The 19422-nt window shown below is 41.1% G+C and overlaps 1 protein-coding gene across 1 annotated transcript in view; it reads left to right on the top strand.

Moving 5' to 3' along the window:
- LOC144751978 (vomeronasal type-2 receptor 26-like) overlaps positions 1-12846 on the top strand; it is a 44234-nt gene extending 31388 nt beyond the window's left edge. The window contains exons 4-5 of the mRNA XM_078639936.1: positions 1428-1551; positions 11945-12846. Coding sequence (XP_078496062.1) covers positions 1428-1551; positions 11945-12846 — 1026 coding nt within the window. The remainder of the gene's footprint in view (positions 1-1427; positions 1552-11944) is intronic.
- Positions 12847-19422: the final 6576 nt, after the last annotated feature.

Here is a 19422-nt window from a genome sequence, read left to right as displayed (position 1 = left end):
TGACCTATTTGCCTGTGAGGGCATGAGGGGAGGGGACCTCTGGGGGTAAGGGAGGGCTAGGGCACTGCACATGGTACCACAGCGAGTAATCTGAGATATACAGTAAAACATAAGGTGGGCAGCAAAGTAATGAAATGTAAGGAAAGAGACAGTGCAAGAATAAAGACAATAGAGGTGGAAATAACTCTAAAGGATAACTGGGTTGGACAGAAATGTGATGTTCATTATTAAGCTTACGAATTGCCTCAGTTAATGTTTGCCGTTTAAACGATCAGGCTAAAAGACTGCGAGCAGCAGTAATCTTAAGAGCATTGCCCTTAGATATTTTATGTATCCAAGAAACTCATATAGAGGGTACAAGAGGCAACTTAATGGAAAAGCTGGGGTTCCGCCTTATTGCGCAGTCTAGACAGGGGACCAAGACCAGAGGAGTTGCTACACTCTCCAGGTGAGAAAGTCAGCGGATAAGTGGGTAGATGGGTCATGGTGGAATGTATGCTATATGGTGAAACCTTCACTATATGCTCAGTGTGTGGCTTGACAGAGGATGATCCTGATATCTTTGAATTTTTAGATTTGGAGCTTGCCTCCTGGCCTATGCCAGTTATCCTGTGTGGTGATCTTAATATAAATCCACCTGGATCGCCGCTAACAGCACGCAACACGGACCTCAGCTGCTTTCCTTAAGTAGGATTCCCGCAGCTTATACCAAGGACGCATCAGTCCTCTGTATCTGGTTCATCTGCACCGGCAGGGAACCGGTTATCCACACCCTTCATCCACCCCCTTTTTAACCATTGTAGCCGGTTTGGATTCCTCCATTACTGCGATCTCTCTTCCCTTACAAGACATACTCAACCCTGAAGAGTCCCATTGGTACATGGTGTGACGAAACACGTGTCGGCTGGCTCTTGCTTAAATTGTACTGATCAAGATTGGATTATAAAATTTACCTTCACACAAAACTGGACTTTGATGTTTTTTGTTCACATGAACATTGTCGTAAAGGTTTGAGTTCTGATCTCAGAACCTATTGACTCAGCAAAACGTGCGCACAGGATTTGAATCCTATTTTTATGGTATATGAATCTAGGGTGTGTAACAGTAATTGATGGCTGGTTTCGGTCAAAGGCTGTGGAGATGTCAAGCAGGATTAGAAGTCAGGATTCATTTCTGCTTATGATAGGGAGAGGTTGTTGGCTCCTTGCTGAGTTGTTTGTACAAAATATTATGCTATGGTGTGCTACAGTGGGGTACAGCATGGTTAGGTTTGTTATGGTGTTGTATGGAATAGTATGGTATGCTATGTTATGGGGGTGTATGGTATCTTTAATTGGCACCAAACCATGTGTCCCTCTATGTGATAAATGTTTTATCAAGTGAGTTATGGTTTTAGTTCCTCACTCTGTATCTGTTCCTTTCCCCAGGCTCCCAGCTCCTTCTGCAGTGAGAGTTGCCTCCCTGGGTTTAGACAGTCTGCGAGGAAAGGGTGGCCTGTCTGCTGCTTTGACTGTGTTCCCTGCTCTGCTGGTGAGATTTCAAATTCAACAGGTGAGTATCATTTGAGTGTGAGCTCCTCGGAGTCGTACATGATCATGTTTGGAAAAGAACAAGACCAAGGACTGAATTTCTATTACTTTCAAGACTCCAGCAGGCCAATGGCGGTAAGAATAATATCTGACAGACTGTCATATCCAAGTAAGTATTTACCAGAATCCTTAAAAAAACTGTTTTAAAATGTACTCAGGTATTCAGTGACCATTGTTGCCTCTTTGGAGTCAGTGGATGAACAGGAGTTGCAAAACCAACACCTTGTTTTTTTGTCACACACCACTCGTACAGTATAAGGAGTACCACGAATGTCAAATGAAGGTACCAAAGAACTAGGCTTGTAGGAATGGGTAGTCATCCAGTAAAAGGTTCAGCCAACAGGACACCCTCATTTATTAGCAGAATGTCATGTCGATTCTATTAACAAAATTATTTATTTGAGAGCCATAAGAGTCCATAAGGTTGCTCAAAAGGATGTTAAAATTCCCTAGACAAAATAATTGTGTCAGTGAAAAGCTCTGCCACTTATTCAATGAATACACTATTATCGCCTGATGAGTGATAAATAATGAGCATTTTGGTGGGAATTGTATTCTAGTCTCAGGCATGGAAGGTAGAAGTTTTCAACTCAAATTAATTTGACTTGGATAGCATCTATGTTAATGGTCATGACTACTTCACCAGTTCTTCCCTCTTGGTCAAGACATTTGATTGAGTGGTGGGACCAGTAGGTTAGAACTGCTTGAGCATTTTCATGTAATAATGACCTTGGTGAAAAATATTACATTTAGATTGAGTGCCTAAATCGTGTCTGGCTTGCCTTTGCAGTGATTTTCAGCAGAACCAAAATTGAGTAGAAATCCATTGGCCATTGTTTCAGTGGGTGAGTGTGACTCATGTAAAAACTAAAATTTTTATTTGCGCTGATTGGTACAGCAAGTGCATGTGATCCATATACACCTACAAGTTAGCTTTGATGAGAGTTTCATGCTTGCACCTCCTCTAACGTCCCTTCTATTTTGAATGTAAGAGGACTGCATTTGCAGTCATAACTGAGACACATCAAAATATTAGTTGTTTGTTCATGCATTTCTTGAAGTGGTAACTGTTTGTTGTGTGATGACCTTCAATTCAATTGACATCTTCCTTTTTATTTGTTTGAGGTGGGTGGTAAACTCCACCATGTGAGGGTTGGCAGAATTGATGCCGAACTCCATGCTCCATACTCCACAGACTCCGCAGATGGAGAGTAATTTACCACTCATACCTAGTCTTCACAGAGTTGTTTGGATGACCAGGAGTAGGCAGCGAGCAATCATTTCTTGGCAGACTGTGAAATTTATTTTGAAGAATTTGCATATTCCACAATATCAAATTGGAAGTGTGTCATTTTTGCTATGTTTATGGTATCTTTGTAGCCACTCTGGTAGATGCTGTAATCTGTTTTTTGGACAAGAGTATAGGCTGTTGTTTGAGAGTCGTCGTGTTCGTAACAGAGGATGGAATCATAATATTACGGTTTCTCTAAATTAAATTTGGGCCAACTATCTTAAATGCCTGGTTTATGAGAATTAATTAGGGAAGACTGGTCCTGGGTTTCTTGTCATGTTATTTTATGTAGATTTGTATGATGCAACTAATCGCCTGTGAAGATATCCAAGCAATGGAGCAGGCATGTAGGTGTGAGACGAAGTATGTTAGGCATCAGACACTACAGTTATTCATGGAGCCCGGTCTTTGGCTTCCTGCAAAATTCACGCAATGACATCCACCATGTCGGGTCCGACATCCACCATGGGTCGAAACGTCGTCGACAGCTAAAAAGAGACAGACCGCGAACAATAGTTGCCTAATTTCCCAACTGTTATACATTTATTGGATATATTTAACTTGGTCGCCTCTTTCTGATGAAAACCAAATGAAAAACATAAATCTTCCTTTTTCCATATGTTATTTATTTTGCACTATAGTAGTGTAGGTTCTTTGATATATTCACTTGGGACACACCGTCACTTGTTATATTATGTATGTAAATATTTCGTATACTATGTAAACATTATTCATCTATGTTCATATAAACTATGCAAATGTACTGACAAACTGAATGAATGTGTAGACAGCTTCTTTCTTTGACGTCCAACATACCACCCAGATTGCCATTGTGCATAAATACTTATTATAAGTGTTATATATCTATCCACAGGAGCCGTTGTTGTTTTCCTAAAGCTTTATACCCAGGCTCCAAGTGAGCAGGGTTCCCTTGTTTCCCTTCCCAGTACAATTGAGTTTCAGGCAACTTGATCTAGTGTGCTATGTTGATTATGCAGTTGAGAAGCTGGTTACGATGGTGGTGGTTTTGTCAACCAGAGAAAGAATGAGCTGTTTTTTTTTGGCATAGTATATGACGGTGATGCTTGAGATCTAATGATGTTGGCTAGCAGAGTCATCTCACTAGATGTGTCACGTTGTAGATATGTCACAACGTGGCACATTCTTTACGACGCCGCTGTGTCACAGAGGGGACACAATAGCAGCGTAAAGTTTTTGCAAGGGGCTTGTAAATCTGCCCCAATGACATCAAGCTTGATTCCAGTGTGTGCACTCACAAGGATCTATTTTTCCTAGTGGTCTCAGGGTAAATAAATAATACATAAATAAATAAATAATAAATCCAATAATAAAAATCCACATTTGTAAAGTGCACAATCACCCGCGAGGGGCGGTTGGGAAGATTAAGCAAGTTATTGCCCAAATTAAAAACAGTATTTGCTCTCCCGCCATCCCGCTCCTGCTGTTACTCCGGCTACTCCCAACTCTCAGCTAATTACTCAGATACCCCCGATCTCAGAGGATGAGTTCCTGGCTCTGCTGAACAAGGCTGCTTCTGGCTCCCCCACTGATTGTTGCCCCTCCCACGTCCTGCGTGAGGCTTTTGCCGCTTGCCCCTCCCCTCCTTTGACACTCCTGAATAACTCACTTAAAATGGGTCTGGTTCCCAGCTCTTTTAAAATCGCTGAGGTGGTGCCTATCCTTAAAAAGCCCAACGCCGATCCGTCTGTTATGAGTAATTTCCGCCCCATCTCCCTACTTCCCTACCTCAGTAAAATCCTCGAGTCCCACGTCACCAACTCTCTGAGCTCTTTTATCGAGCACTCACAGTTCCTCGATTCCCAACAGGCCGGTTCTAGACCCGCCCATTCAACTGAGTCGGTCATTCTCTCAGTGATGGAGGAGCTGCGGAGGGGAGCAGACCTTAACATCAGTCAGGCCTTGGTGCTCCTAGATCTGTCGGCCGCCTTTGACATGGTCGACCATGATATTTTGGTCGGCCGTGTCAGGGAGGCCGGCATCCAGGGATCTGCCCTTAACTGGGTTTGCTCCTTTTTGAGCAACCGTCACCAGGCTGTCCGTCTCTCCCAGTTCTCTGCTGAGAAAGTTGGGATGACATGTGATGTGCCACAGGGCTCTTCCCTTTCCCCTCTTCTTTTTAATTTGTATCTTACCCCCCTCATCCGGTCTTTACGAAGCAGCAAGGTCACCGCATTTAATTATCAATCAATCAATCAATCAGGTCATTTGTATAGCGCACTACTCACCCGTAGGGTCTCAAGGCGCTGGGAGGGGGGGGGGTGCCGCTACTGCTCGAACAGCCAGGTCTTGAGCTTCTTCCTGAAGGAGAGGTGGTCTTGGGTCAGGCGCAGGTTGGTCGGAAGTGAGTTCCAGGTCTTGGCGGCCAGGTGGGAGAAGGATCTTCCTCCTGCTGTCGCTCTTCGGATGCGGGGGACGGCGGCGAGGGCGTGGTTGGTTGATCTGAGGAGGCGCTTGGGAGTGTAGAAGTTGATCCGGTTGTTGAGGTAGCTCGGGCCTTGGTCGTGTAGGGCTTTGTGTGCGTGGGTGAGGAGTCGGAAGGTGATTCTCTTGTTGACCGGGAGCCAGTGCAGGTCTCTCAGGTGTCCGGTGATGTGGCTGCGTCGGGGGATGTCGAGGATGAGTCTCGCCGAGGCGTTCTGGATCCGCTGGAGTCTCTTCTGGAGTTTTGCAGTGGTTCCGGCGTAGAGGGCGTTGCCGTAGTCCAGACGGCAAGACCAGCTGAATGTCATTATGCGGATGACATTCAGCTGGTCTTTGATATCGACTCATCGGACCAATCTATTTATAATTTTCAGTCTACCCTGTGTCACATCAGTGACTGGATGGGGGCGAACCACCTCAAACTTAACCCCGATAAGACCGAGTTGGTTCTTATCGGGGGTGCAACTAACCCGTGGAGGTCTAATTTTTGGCCTACAAGTTAGGGTCTTCCCCCTCTCCCTACTAATTCAGCTAAAAGTCTTGGGGTGATCATCAGTAACGATCTTTCGATGTAGCCCCAGATTAATGCTGTAGTTTCTTCCAGTTTTTTTCATTTGCGTAAAATTCGTAAAATTGCCCGCTTCCTTACTAACGATGCCCTCACCTTGACCCTATTGGCTTTGGTCATTTCTAGAATAGACTACGCCAACTCCCTTTATGTTGGTATTCCTGTCTATCAACTGAATCGACTACAGTTGGTCCAGAATCAGGCTGCACGGTTAATCTTTCACCAGCCCAGGCACCAGCATGTGCGTCCCCTGTTGAAGACCCTCCACTGGCTCCCTGTAGCGGAATGCTGTTATTTTAAACTAGGCTGCACCATCTTTAAAGCCCTAGCTGGCCTTGGCCCGTTATTCATCTCTTCTTTATTTCACCATTATGCTCCCTCCCGCAATCTTCGTTCCTCCCACTTAGCCCTACTTAAGACTCCTGTTTTTAAACGCAAGAAACACGGAGGGCTCAGATTTTCCTTCCTTGCCCCGTCCTTCTGGAATGCACACCCCCCAGAATTTAGGCTTACTGTTTCCTACACCCACTTTAGGTCTCTTCTTAAAACCCATCTGTTTCGCAAAGCACACAACTGAGTCTCCCCCTGATTTCTTGCTATATGCTTCCCCTTGCTCACATCGCCAAGAAACCGTCAGGTGTTAGCTGCGCTTTACAAAAGCTTTCACATAACATAACAGAGTCACATGGTGCTGGGCTAATCTGCCGCCAGTGCCGGGGATCAAACCATGATTCCCAGATTCTGAAGTCAGTCGCCCTGGCCGCGGCGCCACACCTCTTCCGAGGTTTACTGAGACAAATGGCCATGCGGCAAAGCCTTTCCTTCTGCAATCCAACCACTTTAGGAGCAAAGAGAAGCCCTCACCTGGCATGAAATACCTGGTTGATCTAGCTGATATCTCCTTTGTTTCCATGGCGCTGCAGAGAATCGTTGTAATGCCGTGCATTCTGGGGTAAAATTAGAACTAACACATGTGGGGTCTCTGTAACACTGTGTGTGTCTGCGCCTAATTTGTATCCAGCCACCCCAGTGCTAGGTTTTTGGTCATAAGATTAGTTTGCTTTCCATTGATTTTTAGGTCTGGCTTTTAAAAAATATATATAATGGGGCAGATTTATGAAGGCCTTGCGCCGCCGGTGCGTCACTTTTTCCCATGTTAAAAGTGACGCACCGGCGGCGCAAGGCCTTCATAAATCTGCCCCAATATGTCTTCAATATATTTATTTAAAGGGGCTTTCCGCCGGCGGTCTTCATCCATTGGTCTGTTGGCGTGTCTTTCATGTTTTGCTTCACCCACTACAACATACTGTTTGGGGTCAGCCCACTTCAGTCTCTGATTTACTTCATTTTGCTCTTTCATAAGGGAGCACATCCACCTACTAGCTGATTACCTTCTGTGCCAATGTGCTTTTTTAAATGTATTGCTCTGATGCTGCGTTTTCCTTGAGAGTCTCATGCGACAGCAAGACACTTTGCCAGATGTGAGCACAGGCCACCTTTTGCACGTTATTAGCTCCTGTCGCCCGCCAATGCTGTTGTAAATTCATTCTGGAGTGTCCTTTGCTTACTGTTTGACTGCTTGTATTTCACAACATTACAGATTGTGTCTGTTTGAAATGAGTCTGTATGGAAAGTATCAATATTGTATGTGTCAATTCATAAATGGGCAATTCTTCAGAACACAGCGATTCTGGACTCAATTTCAAAAATGATTCTTTAACAGACTTTGCTCAGGAAGAAAACCAGCCTTTATTGTGTTTAATTTTCCTTCTTTCTTTCTTTTATCCTTTCATTCCTTCAGTTTCCTTTCATTCTTTCTTTCCTTCTTTTTTCTGTTTTGCATGTCTTTTTTCTTTTATTCTTTCTTTCTTTAGTACTTCCCTTTTTTCCTCTATTCTTTAATTTCTTCCTTCCGTTGTTTTTCTTTTTATATACATCATTTTCCCTTTAATTCTTTCATTGTTTCATTCCTTATTTCCTTCTTCTTTGCTTTCCTTTATTCTTTATTTTCTTTTTTGCTGTTGTTTTTTTCCTTTATTTCTTCCTTCTTCCTTTCAGTATCTTTAGCTTTTTTCTTTCTTTCTTTCTTTTCTTTCTTCTGTCTGTCTTTTTATTCATTTGTATTTCTATACTTCTTTTATTCCTTCTTTTTTCCTGTTTTCTTTCTTTCCTTCTTTCTTACCCTCATTTTTTCTTTTCACCTTAATTTCCTTCCTTCCTTTATTACCTTATATTTTCCTTCTTTCTTTCTCTCTCAAAGGGAAGAGGCTAGAAGCAAATGGGGCAATGATTGGCTTTTAGGCCTGTGTTAGCCAATACCTTTTAATTTTACTAAAATCATTTCTATGACATAGTTACATATAAGGGTTTTCTGCCACATTTCATCCATTTTTGCCTGTGGTTGTGTCATTGTCACTTTTTCCCAACACACTCAAGCATGTACCAAAGGTCAACATGTCACTCCACGTCTGTACATCCGTGACTTCACTAAGAGTTATATCATGCAGACCTTTCACAAAGAGCACTTCCAAGCTCAAAGTAGTTCCCTTCAATGCCAGGGAGTACTATTGTTTAGTGCGGTTTTTGAGACCAAAGTACTCTTTGGATTTGCCAATGTTTGTTTCCTTTTGGGTTATTTCCTTAGGAGAGATGGATGACCTTCACTTCATGCTGTTAGTAGTGGCAGGCCCTATCTCTACTCCCTACAGCGTTTAAAGTTTCTGGCGATGAAAGCTTTGCCCTTTCACATGTTCAGTAAAACACAGGTTGTAACACACTTGTCCTTATTAACTCTTTAACATTTCAACAAAGTCACCATGATTTGCAAAACGCATTGGCAAAGTATATAGGTCCCACCTAGGTGAATTATTGGATTTACCAATCTTTCTAAGCAGCACTGTATGTCATGGCAGCTACTGTGCAGCATGGCAATTCAAAACATCATGTGAATGTGGGCCAATGCGTCATATTTTGGGTGCACACATGTGTTCAACACACATGTATGTGCCGAGAAATTGTTGTGAGTTTTTCCCTCTTGTTTAGCTAGTAGTTTTAAAACATAGCACAAAAGCAAATGGGAAGGGAGGTGAGAGAAAAGAATGCAGCTGGTTGGCATGGAAGCAATGCAAAAAGACAGCGAGCCATCTCCACTAGAGGGGAACATACAGGCAAGAGAGCACAGCATGACTGCCTGTGGGGGAGAGAAGCAAATGCAGGTGAAAGAGTAATATGGATGAGGAGAAATGCATACAAGGGAGATAGCTTGAAAGACTGTGCACTCTCTATGAGTGCTTAAACAAAAAGAAAAAGTAGTCTCCTCAAAGCAAGCAGTGAAAGCCAGCCAAAGAAAGAGACGGTAAAGAGGCTATGCTCCATGGGAGGGAGAAATACAAGATTGACAAGCTGGAACACAAATAAGACAAAAGAGAGCGACAGTAAAGCTAACTAATAGTAAGCAATGGGTGGAGTGGAAACCCCAGTATGTCCTTGGTTAACTCATACCATGTCTTTCAACCAGACAGCCTTCTCTGTCTGGTAGGCTCAACCTAAAAGCAGATTTTCTGATAGTAATTGAGAGTTTTGAGCCACTGTCTCAGGAAGAATTCTAGAAAGACAAGCAAGCAAAACCCAGAGAGTTAGACTGCCTTCAACATACCAGGCTTGTTTCAACATAAGGAAGGTATGCGGGGAAGAATATGAGGAAAACATGGATATATCTGTCTATCACAACAAAGAATGATGTAAGATTTTAGGTATTTTAGTTATGATGATTTGATTGTCTTATGATTTTTTTTCACATTCACCTTTTTAAAGCATGTGTCTATTATTACCTTAAGTAAGTATTTCCCAAACTGTGGGTCACAAGCTGATTTTTGGTGAGTCGTGAAAGCCGAAGCAATACTGATATCTTTAGATTCTGCATTTATCTTGTAACTGTTTGTTGCACTTCATGATAAAGGACAACTTTAAGGCTATTTCTTCAGACGGATTGAGATTGATATTTATCATATTCTCTCACTCTGTGGTCAGAGAATTAAATGTAAAGTGATTTACATGACAATGATGATGGGATACAGGGAGTGTGAACGTAACACACAGCCAAATATAAACAACTGTAAATGAACTGCACACATTTAGCAGTTAGGGAAGCAAGAATGAAGCACAGTTTTTGGTAATTCTAAAATGTGATGGAAACAATGATTTTATTAGGATCTAAAAAATCAAGACACTTTAGTTAGCGTTAAACAAATGATAAATATTCACTGAAGCCTGATTTCCACACATTATATTTTGTGTGCTATATAGTTTTATCAGCAAAACTGTGAGCCCATCCTAACTTTAAGATATTCGGTATTCACAGAAGGCATTTAGGAGTCCTAAAGTTAGGAGTCCTAACTTTACACCTCCTAAACTGGGAAAAATCCTAATTTTAAGACTTTCAGCATTCACAGAAGGCATTTAGGAGTCCTAAAGTTAGGAGTCCTAACTTTACTACTCCTGAACTAAGAAAAATCCTAACTTTAAGACTTTCAGTATTCACAGAAGGCATTTAGGAGTCCTAAAGTTAGAACTCTTAACTTCTGTGAATACCGAAATGAGTAAGTGCCTTCTGGGAATACCAAAATGAGTAAGTGCCTTCTGGGAATACCAAAATGAATAAGTGCCTTCTGTGTAAACCAAAATGGTACTAAGTTTAGGATTTTGTCTTAAGTTAGTTCTGTGAATCGGGCCGTGTATATCTGTGCAAATGTCTTGCCTGTTTCAATGGGAAATGGGTTGTTTGTAATTATCAGTATGCTATCACACTATGGGGCATATTTACAAGTCCCTATCACCACAGACACTGTACTTTTTACGATGTTCCTGTGGTGATAGGAGCTTCGCCTTATTTACAAGACAGTGTAAAGCCACTTAACACGGCATAACGCTGCCTTGTAAATAAGGCCTCCTTTCATGCTATGCTTAGCATGAAAGGGGAGGCGAGGGTAATGGGTGATGGGTAATGGGTGTAGTTGTAGACGTTCCACTGCAACACCCATTGATTCTGACGCTGCCCCCCCTTCACAAGGGAGTTTTATGTAGGAGGCCGCACCAGAATTGAGGCCAGGACATACCTGATCTTATCCTGGTGCATGAAGGAGAAATGTTTATTTTCTCCTCCTTTTTGCACATAAACAATAATGATAAAAAATGCCATTTTACAACTTTATTGTGTGCTGCATGAAGCAGCACCCATAGAAGTTACAAAACAGCCTTTAAAGATTGTTTATGTGCAGAAAGGGGGAACTTCTGCATAAAAACAACGTTCCCCTGCATGCAGACACCCTTGCACTATGATGCAAGGGTGCCTGCATTTGCGCTAGGATGCTCAGTTAAGCGCCAGCTCAGTGGGAAATGCAGGGCTGCCCCATATTCTTGTAAATATGGTGCAGCCCTGTGTTTCTGAAGTGGTGAAGTGAGGCGTTAAGCCAGGAAGGCTAACGCCTCACTCCGCCACTTCCCTGGTAAATAAGTCGCCTATGTTTGAGTTAGATCAAAAAAATTACCCACCTAAGGTCCTTTGAGGGTAGGTGAGTCATGAAAGTTTGTCTTTCTAAAAATTGGGTCTTGGTTCTAAAAAGTTTGGGAAGCACTGCTCTAATTATTGTTATGTTAATTATTTTTATTATTTTTATATATTTTTTAAACAATAGGATAATGTGTAATATTGATTTGTAGATATATCTTGTTGAGGGCAATGACTCTCAGTACTGGTCAGGAACTACTCCACACAAAACTAATCTGATAATGTATTTTGTAAGCCTGTACATGTCTAGGTTACACTCCTCCATATTGTAGTTCACGGTGCTGTACGATGATAATGAGAACCCACTCTCTTTTACCCAGTCTTTTTCCCCCTGTAGACCAAAGAAAAGCCAACTGAGGGTAGAGGATTCTGTGGCTCCCAAAAGCTGCACTTTCTCCCTAAGATCAATGTGACACTTCCTAAGTACAGAGATTATAAGTAGTAACCAACTTCTTTCTTTACTTTAGATTCCCCTGACTGCTGGCCTTGTCCTGAAGACCACTGGCCCAATGAGGAGAGAACCAAATGTGTTCTAACAACTCTCCAGTTCCTCTCCCTTCAGGAACCTTTGGGAATCGCACTCTCATGCCTTACCAGCCTCCTCTTCCTAATCACTCTGCTTGTTCTCTGCATCTTCAAGATGTACCAGGACACACCAATTGTCAAAGCAAACAATCGAGAACTCAGCTATGTGCTTCTTATCGCCCTCATGCTCTGCTTTCTCTGTCCCTTCACCTTCATTGGCCATCCCATGAGGGCCACCTGCATGATCCGCCAAAACGTATTTGGAATTATCTTTTCCATCAGCATTTCCACAATTCTTTCCAAGACCATCACTGTGATTATAGCGTTCAATGCTCGCGACCCCACCAGCCGCTCTTCAAGGTGGCTTGGGACCAGAATGCCCATTGGGGTGGTCCTTCTGTGTTCATTTGCTCCAGTCCTGATTTGCACAGTCTGGCTGCTCCTTGATCCTCCATTCCCAGTGAATATACAGATACGAGACACGACCATCATCCAGTGTGACGAGGGCTCTGTTCTCTTCTTCTATCTGATGTTGGGATATCTGGGCTTGTTGGCCACTGTCAGCTTTGTGGTTGCATTTCATGCTCGTAATTTGCCTCAGAGTTTCAATGAGGCCAAGTTCCTCACCTTCAGTATGCTTGTGTTTCTGGCCGTCTGGATCTCATTCATACCAGCGTATCTCAGCACACAAGGGAAGTATCTGGTGGCAGTGGAGATCTTTGCCATCTTGTCTTCAAGTGCAGGACTATTGGGCTGTATCTTCATTCCGAAATGTTACATCATCCTTTGGAGGCCGAATATGAATACAAAACAGTACTTAATGCAAAAACCTATTTCCAAGTGAAACCATAACATTTCTACAATCGATTTCAACAAATCGTTAATTAGTACAAACTCACTTTTTGGCATGTCTTCAGCAGAAAAGACCAGCGTCAGAGTTTGGTGCTGATGGCTCAGTGGACTAATGCACCTACTCCAGGAAATTATATTTGACCTCATCTTTATAGATTTGAATGCTAAAGTAAGTTAGGTAATGTTAATTATGTTATATTCAGTGTCAAGATGCCCCTAAGTCTGCTAATTTACGTGTAGTGAGACAATCATGTATTGAAAGCCATTTGAAAAAAAATATGTGGTAATTTTTAATGAAAGAAAGGACTTTGTATGAAAATATAAGAACATTTTAATTTGCTCCTATATATAAGGGGGTGTATAGGGTCCCCAAAATAAAAAGGGGTTTGTAGAGTATTACAGATTGGTTAAACAACTAAGAAAGTAGGAGAAATTGAACATATTTAAGAATAACCATAAGAGCAAAGTCAAAGCATTGTGAAAAATATGTTTTTTTAGTTCCTTCCCTCTCTTGATTGATACATGCCAATCAATTAATCAAAAGTGAATATGAATTGTTTATATTGATTTGTTCTGTGAATATGATAATCAAGCTTGCATGAAAATATTCCTGGTATATAATCATTAGAGCTGACCTGTTCACGTTCACTTACAAATCCTTATTATGAAATAGCATGGTTTGTAGATAGTTGCATTTTTCATGTTGTTATCTTTTCAAAAGACCATTCCCTTATTTAATGCAAACAGATGACAAAGAATGTCACTGCTCTCTGTTGAGTGCTTATTCTGAAAGTTTTCAACAAAGTTTCTAAATTATCTCATAAAAACTGTGCACAGAGAGCTAATGATTAGATTGGACCTTCACACCCAAAAAGCCTAAAGTACTTTATGTTTTTTGCACATACTACACATCAAGCAGGGTTGCATTTTTTACAATGTCGATCCTCGCCTAATACTTGTTTTTCTTTCCTAAACTACATTATTTCCACTCTAAAACGTGTTCTGTTTAATTAAATAGCCAGATAGCTGTATTTTAAGCCACTGCTTTAAGCAACATTTTATGATTGCCTGTTTGTGTTGCCAGGTACATCTGTGTTTTGACACCCCAATGTAATTGGTCCAAATGTTAAGCTCTGTTCAATGGACACTGTTGGAATGCTTTAAAATCAAGTTTTAACTTGTCTTTACTAAAGCCCATCTTCTGGGTTTTTAAGTTGAAAGGATAGTTGGTTGTATGAAACGCTCATATTGAAATTAGCATTTTGCTTGATTATTTACACTTTATGATTGAACAAACAGTGTATTTTATTCTGTACTTTTATGTTCATTTTCTAACCTAATAAAGATTTTGACTGACTACCTAAATGCAGCAAATGTAGGTGTTAGTGCTATGAAATACATAGGAAAATGTTGGATTATAAGTTGCTGTTTACAATATTCATAAACGCTGTGCCTGTCTAAATGTTTACCCTCATTGTGATTATAATTCACATTGTGTACACTAGATTAGAATTTAAAAATTAATATTTTATATTTCTTGTGCTCCTTAAGTGAGATATTCATTCATGAAAGAGGACTTGGTGTTCCACTAACTGTCCCTATCCTGCCTCATGGGACTAATTGTTAATTAAAACATGTCTTATGCAGACATTGCTCAATGGATTGTGTATAGTTTGAAGTTGCCTGAGTCTTTGATGTCAGGGGGTGTGGATAGCTCTATCCTGCGTCTTTAGAAAGGGCATATTTTGGTGCCCTCTTGTGGAGTTTGGATATTCGACACAGTTGAGTAACTTTGCATGATGCACTCAAAAGAACAGGTATTACCATCTGCAGAGAGGTCCTTTTCAACATTGGTGACCTCCTTGAGTCTAGATAGGCATTTCTTATTTGCTGTACGTTTGTCAGGCGAGGGGTGTAGGGAGGGAAACTAACCAACCCAAAAAAAGAGTAAGCTGTATATAAACTGCACTCTTAAAGTTACTACAGCCAAAAGGGGACACAAAACAGTAGTAAATTGCTCCAGTTCAGAGATGGAGTAAGTCCGGCACCACATATGGCCAACAATTCTTCCTTTATCCTTCTACCATAGAAAATAATGGAATTCAGGGTTTAGGATAAAAGCCCATAGAAATTATTGTTAAATTAAAAATAAATGAACAGATGACTGTAAATGATTGTAAAAGATAATTTATAAAAAATAGTACATATGTTTATAAAAAAATAATGTGTCATAAACGTAATTAACATATGATTGAATTACTTGTAATACATTTATTTTAATAAGTAGTCTTGCGTACTAAAATATGCTTTTTAAACTTTTGGTGAAAATTTGTTTTTTAATGTAAAATTCGAAAAACGTATTGTAATGTAATTATTATAGTTACGTGAATTGCAGATTTAAATCCAAATTGAGTTAATAATGCTGTATCATTTTTTCATGAGTTCTACATTATATATATATATATGTATATATGTATAATCTAGAGTAATATTTAACATAAAATATGTTTGAGTGAAATAAACTTTTTCTTTTAAATTCCCTATACTTTAACAAAGGGAAACTCTGCAGTAGAGATCAATACAATATTTTGAACATTATTTTTTAATGCACATTTTGTCAGTGCTTTTTCTTTAGGGTGACTACACACTCAAAGGCTTTGAACCTGGGGAAAGTTTGTTTGAACCGCTTTGGATTTTCACTTAGAAACAAATGCTGGAGATGTGTGTAACAAGAAATACAATACTTGCAACATCCATCGTAATGATATGAGTGAACAGAACTCTTTTACTGCCATTATTATTATGGTGGTGAACATCTTTTGAGGAGGAACTATTTGAGGAGGAGGAGAGACAAATATTAGAGGCATATTATCGTGGTATTAAGGGAAGCTGTTGTTACCAAATACCGCTCCTCACCCAATGTTATCCTGGATATAGTTGCTGACCAGAAGCAGGAGCTCGATACACCTACAACCCACTCCCAAGCTATGCCAGCCTCTGTATAAATACTAGATGTACTCTATTCCATGTCTTTCATGATCTCAGGACGGTTTCATCTGAGAACGTTAACATATCACTGGCAAGCCAGTCGTGATGCTTGCATTAGATATTACGATCCATTGCACCAGCTTATCACCATGCCACAATCACTGGGGGAAAGGCCAAGGGTGGCAAGGGGGGGTTTATGCCTTTGCCTAGTTCCTTTATATAGAAGACGCAATGGAGTGCAATAAAGTGGCACTTCAGCCACCTCACCATAAAGCACACCTTTTCCACAACAGACACAGTTGGCATTCTGTTGTATCCTGCACATAGAGACACTGGAAACCATGTTGTATATTTCAAGTCTACTTTATTTGTTCCAGTTCAGGGTAGTATCAATCACTGTCCAGCCAGCTCTAGTCAGGTACTAGCCATGTACCAGCTACAACATCTCCTACACCAGCCCCTCCAGGAGCAGCCTGTCTAGCTAATCAGCCCATCTCCAACTGTCCACATTCATCCACAAAGGCACGCAGGCATTCCATTCATCACAGTCACACCAACATTCCATTACCATCTTTCACTCTGGCTGAGCAGCTAGAAGGACATAGGCTGATTACATATACATGTAATACTTAGGATATAATATTATCCCTTTCCTTTTAAAATGAAAACAAAAATTACAATTCTAAAGAAGAGAACTATACACAAGAAAGCAGTAATGTTCACAACTCAGGGATGAAACTAAAAGTAAAACATCACACAAAAGTGAATAATATGAAACAAGGAAAGATGGGCAAAATACGACATATAAAATGTGCATCAATATCCCCCATCCTCACCCATGAAAATTATTAAGTCATTTCAAAACGTGAAATAAATCATCAAATCACAACGATGTTAAAATGCGGAGAAGCAAACTATCACTGAGTACTTTTGTGAAGGATTAAAAATTGTCACACAATAATACCTTTCAAACTAGCAATAACACCATCCTTCCGCCCCAAAAAATATTGGAAAATAATGTAGTAAAGGGTGCACACACCCCACGACTACCACCCGAGGCCAGAAACAGACACCAAAAACCCACGTGCACAAACAAAATGGACCACATAGAGGGTACACACAATGAGGCGCACGGCGACTTACACACAACAACATCTGAAGCGCGGGGCAACTTACACAGGACAACATGTGACGCGCAGGGTGACTTACACACAACAACACCTGAAGCACAAGGCGACTTACACAGGACAACACGTGAGGTGCAGGGCGACTTACACACATACAAACAGACAAGACGTGCAATGCAAGGTGACTTACCAGCACATCAAACCAAACATGCAGACCAAACGTGCAGTGCAAGATGACTTACACACATTGATCACAACACAAGCACACGTGTGTAATGTCACCACAAAACAAAGAGGTGGAAAACCACCCACCAAGACTAAAACCATCCTCATGTAAGGGATAACCTGTGATGTCCACCCACCAGACACATGGACAAACCATCCATTAAACTGCATAAAACTGTGGCATCATGAAATTTGAAACATTTGTTAATGCTAATATCATTCCACATACTGTAGAACATTAGAGACCCGTGCCCCACGCCAGTGAGCAATCCCTCACCCGAATTGTAAATTGGCATATTACCAAACCACAAGCAAGTGTATTACACAACTTTTTCTATAACATATGCTTTAAGTTAAACTATTACCAATGCAGCTAAAGCAAGACATATTGTGGGCTATATCTTACATGAATTATCACTGCACAGAGCACACCCAGACTTATATGTAACAAAACTAAACAAAATTCCCCAGCAGTGTGGTAAGCTGTATGACAAAGTAAGTACGATCACTGTCATTAGGATGTACAAAAAAACAAAAACAGTTATTCAAAGTTTATCTAAAGAAAGTATCCAAAATGTAATCAGCTTCCATTCAAGGATGATGCTTCCACAGATCGTCACTGCCCAAGATGACTCACCGTCCAACAAACTGTTAAGAACAATATTCCCCACAAAGGGAGAGAGACAAAAATACTCCGATGCACTTTACTCACAAAGAGAGTTTCCTCATACTTCTAAATGTGCACACAGTGCTGTTCCCAGTCAGTTGCGGCTTTCTCTAAAAGAAAAACTTTATTGGCAAACTGAAAACTTGGTTGTCAAAGAAGCAGGAACCACAAAAGCTATTGAGTATGTAGGAGCATACAATACCAAAATGGCGGCACGTTTTCGGGTCACGCTGGGTGGCTCCAGGCACGCAGCTGTAGAACACAGGAAACACAGAAACACAGAGCAGCATCACTGAAGAACCACGGAGACCCCACACGTCTGAAGGTGTAAAGGTAAAGAAGCGGTTTAACTGTCACTTGTAAAGAGTTGCCAGGGACATTTAAACACAAAGATCTTACACCCAAAAATGGCTCGCTGCAACAAAAAAAAACTCTCAGCAGCTGTGGAATGTTGTTTTTTTCTTTTTCTAGGGAACAGCATACCACATATTACAAACACAATTTTCCTCAGCATACAAGTTCCACTCTAGCCGCCGGGACTGGACAAGTTCGACAAAACATTGTGTGTTACCCACAAAGCAAAAACACACAGGAGAGACAGCTCTGCAGAGTCAATAAAAAGCATGGAAACACAAAATGTAGCGATTTGTGTTCCTGGGCACACATAGTGATGATGAAAAAAACAATCTTCTTTGTAGATTGCACAAAACCATGTGGCTTGATCTTCCACATGTGGCAGGAGTGTGCCCTATACCACATACACACCAATCCTTTTTGTAAGTCCAATGGAGTGTTACCAAGGTGGCCTGTAACAACACCTCCACTCACTGAAATCTCTTGTGGAAAACACTGTGGCTGGAACACCAGAAAAGGCTGCAGTGACAAACGTATGCTTTAAACTCCAATCCAGGTTGTGGAAATGTAGAGGATCGAATCCATATCCACTTTGTTAAATTTTGTTAATAGTGCACTCCTTGTTACTAAAGCAGTAGACTGAAAAACACCACACAACTCTTCTGTCGCTCTTGTGAATGACCTTGACTGAGTCTGCCTTAAAAAATGTAGAGCCACACCATCCCTGTGTGGTACTTGTGAATACCTTCACTGATTTAATCTATAACTCACTTCTTGAACAGCCAAAAATCCTTTATGCTGTAGATACATCCATACAGCAGATACTAAAGGAAGTGGTAGGGTGAATCTTAAATCAGGCATACCCTAACATACAGACCATACCTATGGTAAAATCTACGGAGCAAGTTCAGGCAAGACACAGGTTGGGGCCGTCCGATGACATGGACACTGGTGGGGCTGACTTGCCATTTACTCCATTCTCCTACATGTAGTTGCTTAATTTTCTTGTAGTTTCGCTGGTTACTGGATTTTCTTAGTAGTTGCTTGGTTTCTGTTCTGTCCATAAGTTCCCTTGGTCCACTCGTCGTCAAAATAAAATGTTGGAGCCTGCACATAGAGACACTGGAAACCATGTTGTATATTTCAAGTCTGTCTTATTGGTTCCAGTTCAGGGTAGTATCAATCTCTGTCCAGCCAGCTCTAGTCA

The sequence above is a fragment of the Lissotriton helveticus genome, chromosome 4_2 (assembly GCF_964261635.1).
Source record: "Lissotriton helveticus chromosome 4_2, aLisHel1.1, whole genome shotgun sequence".
Lineage (NCBI taxonomy): Eukaryota > Metazoa > Chordata > Amphibia > Caudata > Salamandridae > Lissotriton > Lissotriton helveticus.
Note: the sequence above shows the minus strand (reverse complement) of the source record. Positions and strands in the feature narration are given on the sequence as shown.